The sequence below is a fragment of the Gekko japonicus genome, unplaced genomic scaffold (assembly GCF_001447785.1).
Source record: "Gekko japonicus isolate JY-2015 unplaced genomic scaffold, Gekko_japonicus_V1.1 scaffold1292, whole genome shotgun sequence".
Classification (NCBI taxonomy): Eukaryota; Metazoa; Chordata; class Lepidosauria; order Squamata; family Gekkonidae; genus Gekko; species Gekko japonicus.
Genome location: NW_015165277.1, coordinates 169,656 through 182,236, shown reverse-complemented (window position 1 = coordinate 182,236; position 12,581 = coordinate 169,656). Strand labels below are relative to the sequence as shown.

General features: G+C 45.4%; 1 protein-coding gene across 1 annotated transcript in view; it reads left to right on the top strand.

The window, feature by feature from the left end:
* TRIM42 (tripartite motif containing 42) overlaps positions 1–12,581 on the top strand; it is a 67,956-nt gene that overhangs the window by 3,769 nt on the left and 51,606 nt on the right. The window contains exon 2 of the mRNA XM_015410273.1: positions 4,187–4,302. Within this exon, the coding sequence (XP_015265759.1) occupies positions 4,187–4,302 (116 nt within the window). The remainder of the gene's footprint in view (positions 1–4,186; positions 4,303–12,581) is intronic.

The following is a 12,581-nucleotide window of genomic DNA, read 5'->3' as shown; positions in this document are numbered from 1 at the left end:
CATCCTCTCCACAGTTCTTCACCATATCTCATTATTCTACCTAGATAGCACTTCTTTCTTCCATATTAAATCTCTGACACATATATTCATACATGTATCATAATAATCTATAGCCAAAATAACCCTTTGGAAGTTACTGGAAGCACTGGCAGGTGATGACTTGAACATCTTGGAATGTTGAAGAACACTTAAAATGATTTTCTTAAATAATGTAATTTCCAGAGGCAGAATGTCAGCGTTTTCCTATTTCTACTCATGCAGTGTGGAAGGAAGTATTAGGTCCAAGTATTATTGGGGGGATGACGATGTTGTAAGGCCATGAGAGGAAGATAAAAGCCTCATCGGAGGTTAGGAGTCTGGGAGTGCTCCTGGACCCCGCCTTAACTATGGAGGCCCAGGTGGCAGCCACTGCCAGATCGGCGTTTTACCATCTTAGGTTAGTTCAGCAGCTGGCCCCCTTCCTTGACCATGGCAACTTGGCTACAGTGATCCATGTGACGGTCACCTCGAGGCTAGACTACTGTAACGCTCTCTACATGGGGCTGCCTTTGTCGCAGATCCGGAAGCTGCAGCTAGTGCAGAACGCAGCGGCCAGGCTGTTGATGGACTCCCCTAAGTGGGAGCACATCCAGCCTGTGCTAAGAGAACTGCACTGGCTGCCAATAGCATACCGGATCCATTTCAAAGTGCTGGCACTTACCTTTAAAGCCCTAGATGGCCAGGGTTCGCCTTTCCCTATACCCCCAAGAGCACTTCGGTCGGGGACACAACATCGCCTGGCAATCCCAGGCCCCAAGGAGGTAAGGCTTGCGGCGACCAGGGCCAGATCCTTTTCAGTGGTGGCCCCTACCTGGTGGAACGAGCTCCCAGAGGAGATCAGGGCCCTGTGGGACCTCATGCAGTTCTGCAGGGCCTGCAAGACAGAGCTCTTCCACCAGGCTTTTACGTAGGGGCTGCCACTACCATCATTACCACCATCATGTGGTTAATAACGGGATGGAAGGACGGCCACGGAAGATCTGCCAAAATACTACACGGCACTGGTACCACCGGACTATGTACCAACTATAGTTGGACTATGTACCAACTATAGGCAATACCACCTTTAATAGCAGCCTGATATTCCCCTGCAAACTATGGAGACCATCCTGTTCTTACTGAAGCACTTTATTCTTTGTTGATTTAAATGGTTTTACTGTTTTATTCTGTTTTACTGTGTTTTTATGTGTGAGCACTGGTGCTCCCTTGTAAACCACCCTGAGCCCGCTTGCAGGGAGGGCGGGGTAGAAATATATAAAAAAATAAATAAATAAAGTCCACTAACCTAGAATTTGAAGACTTCACACAAACCATTCATTCCATGCCTGAGACTGAGAACTTTGAATTTGTTCTTTACAAATGTTGTCAGGCAGATTCTCCACCATTTCCCTATTCAGGTATCTTGAATGTAAATATGACACTTTAAATTGTCCTTTTATCACGTACTCAGATTCATTCTCTTTTTCACCATCATATATTTAGGACCAACTATACAACTATGGAATCAAAATTACATAATGCTGTCCAAGGGTACTCAAGTTTAGGCTATTCCTTAAACACTTCTCTAGGCTAAGCCATGGGGAGGAAAAGAAATTGTGCTTGCAGTTAAGTAAATAGTGACTGCAGTTTCTCTTGCAAGTAGCATATTCACTCGGTTACTTTGGGTAAAAATAGACAGATTATACAGCTATTCAAACTGGGTTGTTTTGTTCTTCTTTCTTAATTACACTCCAGGGGACAAATCAGTACAATGCTCTCAGCTCATATGTTAAACGTTTTTGGAGGTTTTTCACTATCAGAATGGCAGACCATGCTATGCACAATAGACACTGTCTTCACCAGTTTCATGGAGGGGGATCTAAGCTGGAAATGCAGCTTCTTCTCAAAGCTTCTTCCCTTCATAACCTATTAGAACACCATAAAATAACACAAACATGGGTTATAACAGCATTAGAAATGGTCATAGCCTGAGTCAGCCCTGCCCCCATCCTCACTTCTTTCTTTTAGGAAAGGGGACAAAGCCCCAAAAAGCCCCACTGTAGCTACAGGCCTGTAACAGTCTCTCTTGGTTGTTTTTTATAGCCCCACACCTAAGGGTCATGCTTGCAGCCAGCTGCTCAGGAACAATCCTGCAAATACTTATCTTTTTTATCAGCAAGCAGCTGGTGTCAGGCCAGGAGACATGCACTTTACCATCGCATCTGTAGCTCTTTCTTCTTGTAGGGTCACAGATGCAGGCTATCCTGTACACCTCCTCTTTGCAGAGAGGATTCAACCAGGTGGCCACACCTGCCTGCAACCTCTCAGTCAAGGCCCTGACCCTCAGAACAAGAGCTGCCCCCTGCTCCAGTGTGGAGGCCAGTGTATACTAATGTAGTTTCTCCAGGAGGCATGGGCTAGGGTTCTTTTTTTTCAGCAGGGCAGGTCACCAACAAGATAGCAGAGATTAACCAAAATCCAGTCCAAAATTCAGGGGGTCCAGAGAGCAGGTTTACCAAAGTCCAGTCTAGTGTTCCAGGCAGCAAGTCTAGTCCAAGGTCATGGGTTCCAGAGGTTCAAGGTTGCAGAGGTCTCGTAACAGCAAGGTTGATGGCTCTGTAACAAAGTGTACTTGTTGCATCCACGAACTGCTGCTGCATCCAGGTTAATTTATAGCCGATTCTTAAAGAGCTAACCTCCCAGCCAGTTCCTTGGTAGTCATCCTGTAACTACTCATTCGTCTCTTCAGCTGACAGTTGATGATGGTCTCGGACTTCTTCTCCTTTCTTGCAACTCTAAGCATCTCTGACAGTGTTGGCACTGCAAGGATGTGGGTGAAATAGGTGGGTGGAGAGTGGCTGCTGAAGACTTGTTTACTGCCCCAGAGCTACAAGGTGTAGGCCTGGGGAGTCAAACATGCGGCCCGGGGGCCAAATCAGGCCCCCACAGGGCTTTCATCAGGCCCGCAGTGGAATTGGCCATCTCCTGTTTCCAGTTCTGCTGCTGCTGCTGCATCATAGCTTGCTTCACCAGACTCTCAATCACTCAGCCATTTTATGTTTTAACCTGGGTTCTAGACTCAGAAATCTGAGCATGAGATTTCTGTAGTGAATGTCAATAAATAGGTTTGCAGCTTACAGAGCTAATGTTTTAAGCATGTTTTTATTTTAATTAAAAAAAACCTTTGTGTTTGTGTCCTTTATAAAGTTTATATCTCTGCTACCTGGCATTACATTTTATGACACACATGGCCCGGCCCAACGAGGTCTCCAGCCCTCATAACAAATGAGTTTGACACCCCTGGTGTAGGCTGTGACTCCTGACCAGCCAGTAGCCTGATCTCAGCTGTTCAGTTACTGGCTCAGGGCAAGCAGGTAACTCTTTGTCTGAGTAATCTGAGCCAGGGGTTGTTTCGTAGAAAAAGAGCTAGGGGAACTCATTAGCATAACTCATTAGCATATGCCACACCCCCTGACATCACCGGAAGTGTGTCATAAGGCCACACCCCCTGACATCACTGGAAGTGTGTCATGAGGCCACACACCCCACTCCCAACGGTCCCGGCCGCCGCCGCCAGCCTTGCAGCTTCACTGCTGAGCCCCATGAGGGGCCCGGCGGTGGACCTGCAAGGCCGGCGGGAGTGCAAGGAAGCCCCGTGAAGGCTCTCCCTGGCCCCAGGCAGGCAGGGGTGGGGAGAGGCAGGGAGGCTGAATGAGGGCCGGAAGCGGGGCGATCGGAAGCAGGGGGCGGGGCTTCATCATGTGCCCTGCCCCTGTACCTCACCCAAGGGAACTGCGATCCCCTGTGATCCCCCTGAAATGACCTCTGATCTGAGCCATCACTAAGCACAGACTGACTTACAACACAGTGCCTTGTCCAGCCCGTAGATCAGTCGGATGGCTTGCCCCAAGCTGGCTGTATGGGAACAAAAGATGTCAGTGGTATCCTGGAAAGGCTTCAGGACATGCACCATTTTGGAGAGGGTCAGCCAGTTGTTTGAACTGATGTTGATCTCCTTTCCCCCATGCAGGATGGGCATGGATGGGATGATGTCCTGCTCCACTCTCTTCTGCTTCACCAAAAACACATAGGTGGAGTTCCAGCAGGTGGGCATGTCCTGCACTAGCCAGTATTCAGGCTCCCCCCTCTCCATCTGTCTCTCTCGCAGACTTGGTGCTGTGTGAAAAGTTGTCAGCCAAGCACCAGCAGGTCTCCAGCAATTTGCGTATCTGCATTGTGGCCTCATCCCAGGTGGGCTTGATGGTGCTCCCCAACCTGAGAGCAGTAAGACTACCTTTCTACATGGTGAAATAGGGGAAGAATTATACATGAAACAGCCACCAGGGTTTACAGATGAAAAGAACTAGGGCCAGGACTTTTTTGGTGGCTGCTCCACTCTGGTGGAATGAGTTCCCAGAGGAGATCAGGGCCCTGTGGTGGGAGCCCTGAGCAGTAAATCCCCGAGACTATTGCCTGGTCCATCCCCCTCTTCCCCAGAATGGAAGTGGACCAACAGAACTACTGAACATTGGAATTTCTAGCACTTTAATACTGTCATTTTTAACACTGTTTATATTACTGTATGATTCATTTAAATTGGTATCAACTGTGATGAATGTGTTTTATGTATTATGAAGTTTTATCTTGTTGGAAGCTGCCCTGAGCCAGCCTAGGCCAGAAAGGATGGGATAAAAATCAATAAAATCAATCAATCAATAAATATAGTCTGTAGACTTCAAAAGGGGCTTTATGGGCTTAAACAAGCTGCAAAAGCTTGGTTGGACAAGCTGACCAAGATGCTACTCAATTAGGACTTCAGACAAGCAAAGCGGACCCCTATCTTTTCAACAGACACAAAGATGGATGATGGAAATTATTCTGACCAATGTTGATGATCTGATTATTTGCCATGAAAGTCAAAATGACTGTGCTAAGATTATATCCCAACTCAACAAGGAAGTAAAAGTCAAACACCTAGGCAATGCTAACTTTCAGGAATTCAGATTGAACGGGAACTTGATGGAAGTTATTTTCTTAGTCAAAAGCAGAAGATACTGGAACTATTGCAAAGCCTAAACCTGGAAGGTGTTAATCCAATGCCCACACCAATGGAATCAGGCTTCTGCAAAGAAAAAGTAACTGATGCACCACTGCTAAACAACAATAACCACAGAGCTGCCATAAGCAAGCTTCTATACGTAGCAACGACAACAAGACCTGACATTGCAACAGTTGTAAGTATATTATCCAGAAGAGTTAGCATGCCCACCACAAAGGATTGGACTGCAGTTAAAAGGGTGATGAAATACATAAAGAGTACTGCACACTTTAAAATGAGACTGACAACAACTAAGCCAGGTTGGTGTAGCCAGTTTGGTGTAGTAGTTAAGTGTACGGATTCTAATCTGGGAGAACCGGGTTTGATTCTCCACTCCTTCACTTGCACCTGCTGGATGACCTTGGGCAAGCCATAGTTCTGGCACAGCTGTTTTTGAAAAAGAGCAGTTTCTGTCAGAGCTCTCTCAGCCCCACCTACCTCACAGGGTGTCTGTTGTGGGAAGGGGAAGGGAAAAGAGTTTGTAAGCTGCTCTGAGACTCCCTTGGGTAGTGAAGCGCAGGGCATAAATCCAATCTTCTCCTCCTCCCTCCCACATTATGGGGATATGTTGATGCAGACTGGGCTGGAGAAAGATCAGACCCAAGATCCACTAGTGGTTATGTATTTTTCTATGGAGGTGGCGCTATAAGTTGGGCAAGTCATAAACTAAAAATTGTTGCCCCTTTATCTACTGAAGCAGAATTTGTATTCATTACAGAAGTGTGCAGAAAATATGGGTAGCTTATAATGTTACCGGAGGATTTGGGTATTAAGGCACCTTTGCCAGTTCAATTGCTAGTGGACAACCAGAGCTGTATAGTCCTCTCACTTTCAGAAAAGAGCAGCATGCAGACAAAGCACATTGGAATTTGAAACCAGTATGTAAGGGTTCTGCAGGGACAAGGAATTGTCAAGCCACACTACTGTCCTGCTGAGAAAAGGACAATGAGCATATTTACTTAACCACTACCAAGAGACAAATACCAAGGACTGTGGGACAACCTAAACATTGTGAACCTTGACTGCATACAGAGTTGAGTGTTGGAGTGAGCAACTCAGCATGCCTGGACATTGGCAGCAGTGGGGGAGGGGGTGCTACATCACTCTAAGTGTGTATAGGTGTTGTCTCCTTGAATGGGATGCCTCCCTTTGTCTTAACCTGGGAGTTACCCTGTAACCTCATCCTCTCTCTCTTGCTTTGTCCTCTCACTCACTCTTCTCTCTTCTGGTGTTCCATGGAGACACATGTCACCGCGGGTCTCTCCTGTAGATACAAGCAGGGGTCATTTCCTGCAGGAGGGCACAGGAGTGGAGCTCCAGCAGTAAAGAGCCCAGGGGGCGGGCACACGCAACAAGCCCCACCCCCTGCTCCCAGCAGCCCTCAGTCAGAGCAAGAAGCAGCCAGGTAAGTTGCAGAGCTCCCCCCGGCCCCCTGGTCCAAAACAGTCCAGTGGCATCTTTAAGACCAAGTTTTATTCAGGTACAAGCTCTCCCTCCTCTGCGAGGACAGATCTGCACGCCCGCCCCCCCCCCCAGTTAGCAATCCAAAACAGTCAAGTGGAGCCTGAGCAGTGGGTGTTGCCTTCTGACACACTTCCGGTGATGTCAGGGCGTGTAGCATATGCAAATAGGTTATGCTGATGAGTTATGCTAATGAGCTCCTGCACCTCTTTTTCTATGAAATTACCCCTGGATTCAAGTGCCCTCATACTCTTACACACATGATGCCAGACAAGCTGGCCATTTGTGATAGGGAAAGTACACTTTAGACTAGGCTTCTTTCTTTTCTTTTCACTGCAACATGAATGTGAACCGGATCTACTTGAATAAATGTAAGTTTACCTTTTTTTGCAATATACTTCCTGGAAGATTCATTTACTGTACAGTTCTGCAGGGCCATGAAAACGGAGCTCTTCCAGCAGGCATTTCGATAGGAGCGGCACCTTATTAGCCATGCCCTGTGCCGATTTTATTCCCAGCCTAAGCCACCTAGAGTGGATGCACTGCTGAACATGTTCTTAAACACATTTTATTATATTTGTACCGCCATCGGCATATTAATGGTTTTAAATTGTTTATTATGTATTTTATATTGAGATGTATATTGTTTTATCGGTTTTGTGTAAGCTGCCCTGAGCCTGCCTTGGTGGGGAGGGCAGAGGCTTCTTCCCTCCCCAAATCCTGCACTTCTCAGACTTCATCACAAAATCTCCAGGAATTTCCCAACCTGAGCTGGAAACTCTAGCCAGGCCTGGTCCTAATGAGTTCTCCCTCAAGGCCAAAATCGGGCTGGAAATGGCCCTCCCTCTCCCCACGCCTTTTACTGACAGAGCCAAGCTTGGGATGCTGTGGTTGCCTAGCAACAGCCACTCAGGGAATTCATTGCTTAAATCTACAGGTGCTCCTTTTATCATTTTTCCCCTGGATTGCACATTTTCCTGCAAACCTAGGGCCCTTTTCAGGTTTTTAGAAAGATCTGCCTTTCCTGCTCACAGCTCCAGTCAGTGGATTTAAGTATGCAAAGATATCCAAACTTTTCTATTAGAATATAAGCTATTTCTTAATTTGTATAAAAAGTTGCTTGGATTCTATTTTTTTTTTGCCATCAGCACCCTGCTATCTGTAAGCAAACCTGTTTAAGGCAGAGGTCGATTCGGGGGGAATCGTGGGGGATCGCCGTTCCCCCGAGTGAGGTACGGGGAGGCGGGCACACGACGAAGCCCTGCCCCCTGCTTCCGGCCACCCCGCTTCCGGCCCTCATTCAGCCAGGAGGAGGCAGGAGAAGAGGGAGGGTAAGTTGCTTCCTCCCTGCCTCTCCCCACCCCTGCCTGCCTGGGGCCAGGGAGGGCCTTGGCGGGGCTTCCTTGCACTCCCACCGGCCTTGCGGGTCCACCGCCGGGCCCCTCATGGGGCTCAGCAGTGGAGCTTCAAGGCCAGCGGCGGCGGCCGGGACCATTGGGGGTGGGGGCCTTCGCGGGGCTTCCTTGCACTCCTGCCGGCCTTGCAGGTCCACCGCCGGGCCTTATGACACTCTTCCGGTGATGGCAGGGGGTGTGGCCTTATGACACACTTCCGGTGATGTCAGGGGTGTGGCATATGCTAATGAGTTATGCTAATGAGTTGCCCTAGCTCTTTTTCTACAAAACGACCCCTGGTTTAAGGGCATTTTCATCCATTCTTATTTCTTAGGGCAGCCCTACCCCACCTTCTGTAGTAGATATAAATTACCTGCCTACCATTTTCTTCTCACCTTGACACAGAGAGTACTCCATCTTTTTGTGTTATACCTCTGAGGATGCCAGTCACAGCTACTGGTGAAACATCAGGTTCTACAATGGCAAGACCACGGCCACACAACCCAGAAAATCTACAGCAATGAATTAACTCCGGCCATGAAAGCCTTCGACAACAAACCCATGTTTCTTTACCACCTGTCTTGTAAATAAATTTTGTTATTTTGGGATTTGCTGCTAAATATGTTAGTCTTTACCAATATGACTATTGTTGTGACACCACCTTTAAAAAGAAAAAAAAAACCCTCTATATAAATGTGATGTTTTGAAATTTGGTTACAGTTGCTTGCTTCTTACAGTGAGACAAATATCAGTGCTGATTTGACAGAAAAGGGAGGAGGACAACATTCCGTCTAGACAGGAGAGTTGTAGTTTTCCCCAAACAATCATCTATCATCCATGACCTTCCTTGGGACTTGAGTCATAAGAAATCACTATATTGCTTTGGAAATATTAATGGCCCTGGACTTAGATCCTTTGGTATATACCCACCCATCCAAGTAGTATTATACATGTGAGCTATTTCTCCAGTGCTTCCCAGTGTTGTCAATGAAAAATTTGTTCATTTCTTCCTGAAGAAATAGAAGAATAAAAATCACTCGCTTCTGCATAGTGTTTTATGATCACATCTCTGCAGTGAGCCTTAGGGCCTAACTAGCTGTTGTGGGAGATACATGGCTGCTGCTGAGCCATGTCTTCCCAAAGTACACCTCCCAGTAACATCTAGCAAGAGAAATACACGACTTTCTGTTCAACATTGCCGCACTCACACTTGAATTTATTGGCTCCAGGAAGCAGAATACTGAAGGCATCATATCTCTCTTACACTAGACATGAGCAGGACACAAGGGTCTGTGGTGGCTAGGCATCACTAAATAACATCTCTTTAGATCCTCTGATTAATTCATCTTGCACATGACAGTAGTGAATCTGATAGTGTAAGAATGCCCTTGCTAAATCTTTGAAGGAAATTAAAGAAGCAAAGCAAAACAAAGGCCTAGCTAGATGGGATGGCATCAGACCAATTTGTTAAATTATTGGTCTATTGCAATTGTATATAAAGTAACGGAAAGAGCTACATTTTAGAACAAAATCCCTGCCCTTCTCATGCATTCTAACCTCATAGTCTATCTGCACAGGGGCTTTCCTCTTCAACCTGATTTCTGATAATAATTCAACTTGGTGAAAAACACATGCGAGCCGAGGCTAAGGGGAAGTAAGAGGTAGGCAGAGGGTTCTGTTCTTTCACTTGTGTCTTTTTGACCTAATGTCCTCAGAAGGGAAAGCCATCAATTAGTCTGCAAAGGACAGTGTCAAACCATGTCGTCCACATCACAATGGGTAATGACTAGGATTGTTGTTTATTAAGGGAGATGTCTTTGGCCTTCCTCGAATAAATAGCACAGATCACCTCACATGCATACACACTCAAAAAATTCTGATAAAATATGGATACTTTTCCAAATTTTGATGCACACATTGAGGTTCTATATTACTGAAAAGTCCTGAACATAGTATGGGAATCCAGGATAATTGCAGATTGTTTTTCCAGAAGGCACACTTGTTTTTCCAGAAGTACAGAAAAAAAAACTTCTAAAACGACAACAGCACCTGGACCAGATTTGTGGTCTTTTTGTTTGTTTTACTGTTAAACAAGAGTATATATTTGTGTGTATATAAAACTAAAATTATTTCCACATGAGTGCAAGTATACTGTTGCCAACCTGCAGAATTTTTTAAAAAATAATTGTTTTTGTTAAAAAGAAATAGGAATGACAAAGGATTTACACTCATGCACACACATGATTATACATTCTCATAATCTATGAACAGCATTTCAAAATCCTAAATTACAGCCAGAAAGGAGTAGTAGTAGAACAATAGAACTGCAGAATAATAATGGAATAGAAGGGAATCTGGTTATCCACTATGGGTAAGCATAATGACTTAAAGGGAAAGATGGCACCCATTTGGGGCAGCAGCTTACATCCAGCTCCACTAATTTTGGACCAGGTGCAAATACTTCAGGCTTTCTGGAATCCAGTTGAAAACTATGCTGCTTTGGAAGAGAGGTACACACCCACATCCAGCAAGAAATACAAATACAAGTCCCTGATCCTCAAAGCTCTGTAAATTCCAGAGTTAACTCTCCAATATCATTTATTTATTTATTTATTTGATTTGTATCCCGCCCGCCCTGCCAAGGCAGGCTCAGTGTGGCTTACATAAAATATATTGAACAACTAAAACACAAAATTCAATAAACCCATAACAAAATAATTATAAAACATAGCATAAAGTGCTAGTGCAGATTCGTAACTGGTGGTGGGCATTAGCAGCATCCAACATTAACCCATAATCAGCTAACATCATAGTCTTGACAGGCTGTTAATAGCGATGTTAATACTAATGTTGGTATTGGGGCCGGGGCCACAATTTATTGATGGCGGTCCCCTAATCAAAGCCTGATGGAAGAGCTCCATCTTGCAGACCCTGCTGACCTGTAAAAGTGCCCACAGGGCCCTGATCTCCTCCGGGAGGCTTATTCCACCAGTTTGGAGCTACCACTGAAAAGGCTCTGGCCCTCATCACAGCCAGCCTGGCTTCTCTAGAACCCGGGAGGATCAGACTATTTTGGGTCCCAATCGTAGTGCTCTCTGGGGAACATGTGGGGGAAGGAGGTCCCTTAGGTATGTAGGCACCTGACCATATAGGACTTTAAAGAACCAGCACCTTGAACTGAATTCAGGATGCTATAGGCAGCCAGTGCAGTGCTTTTAGTGCAGGCTGGATGTATTCCCGCATAGGGAGACCCAACAACAGCCTGGCCGCTGCATTCTGCACCAGCTGCAGCTTCTGGATCTGGTACAAGGGCAGCCCCATGTAGAGAAAGTGACAGTAATCTAGTCTCAAGGTGACCATTCCATGAATCACTGTTGCCAGGTTATTGTGTTAGAGGAAGGGAACCAGCTGCCTAATTCATTGCATGGATCCCTGTTGCCAGGTCATGGCGTTCAAGGAAGGGAACCAACTGCCTACTCAGATTTAATATTTCTGGGACTACCTCATTTGAGTTAGCCTTCACTATATATTTCAATTATCTTCTACACTTTAATGATTTCCTGTAAGTTCAACAGAACGTATTTGACCTTTTGAGAAGGTATTTGTTTCCTTGAATCAGTATAAATAAGATCTGTAATCTTATCTGTCAAGGTTGTTTAGAATATCCCTCATCTGAAAATCTAATTTTCTCTACTGAAGCATTTATTAATGTCTCCTGACAGTATTTTTAAAAGAGGCATATGATATTATGCAGCTTCATAAGTGGTCTTTCATATGTTTCAATAAATCTAAAACAGGTGTATTTATAAATTGGTTAAGTTCCATAATGCTTTGCTCTAAAAAAGTAATGTTTCAAATGTATAATTATTGAAGATACATCAGTATTTATTATATATGCAGTTTATCTAAATAATAATGTTCTATATAATCTCTAAAGAAGAAGAAGAAGAAGAGATTGGATTTATAACCCGCCCTTCACTTGGAGTCTCAGAGCGGCTTACAAACTCCTTTCCCTTCCCCTCCCCACAACAGACACCCTGTGAGGTAGGCGGGGCTGAGAGAACTCTGACACAAACTGCTCTTTCAGGAACAGCTGTGCCAGAGCTTGTGACTGACCCAAGGTCACATCAGCAGGTGCAAGTGGAGGAGTGGGGAATCAAACCCGGTTCTCCCAGATTAGAGTCCGCGCACTTAACCACTACACCAAACTGGCTCTAAAGGTTTATTGAAGGCTTCTGGTACAATAATCAACTAAATTTTAGGAATGATTTTGAATTTCCCATTCCTGTTGTTTCAGTTGTAAAATCCCCATTTGTACAAATTGACCTCACAATTCTTTAGTCTTGTGTCACTAGCCATTTTATCATATCATTTTTTCTATAGAATGTATCCAGCTGCCAGGCAGGTCTCTCCCTGCACCCCCCACTCTCATACTGGTCAGCTGCAGAGCTCAGAGTTCTGAGGTTAAAAATACCCCAACAGTTACAGGGGACTGCAGACAGCTAATGACAGTTGAGGAAACCGGGAGTGGCCAAGAACCACCTGTGAGGTTCAGTAATGCTGTTGGCCCAGCCTCTCCGATGGCTTCCAACACACTTCCCCCACCTCCT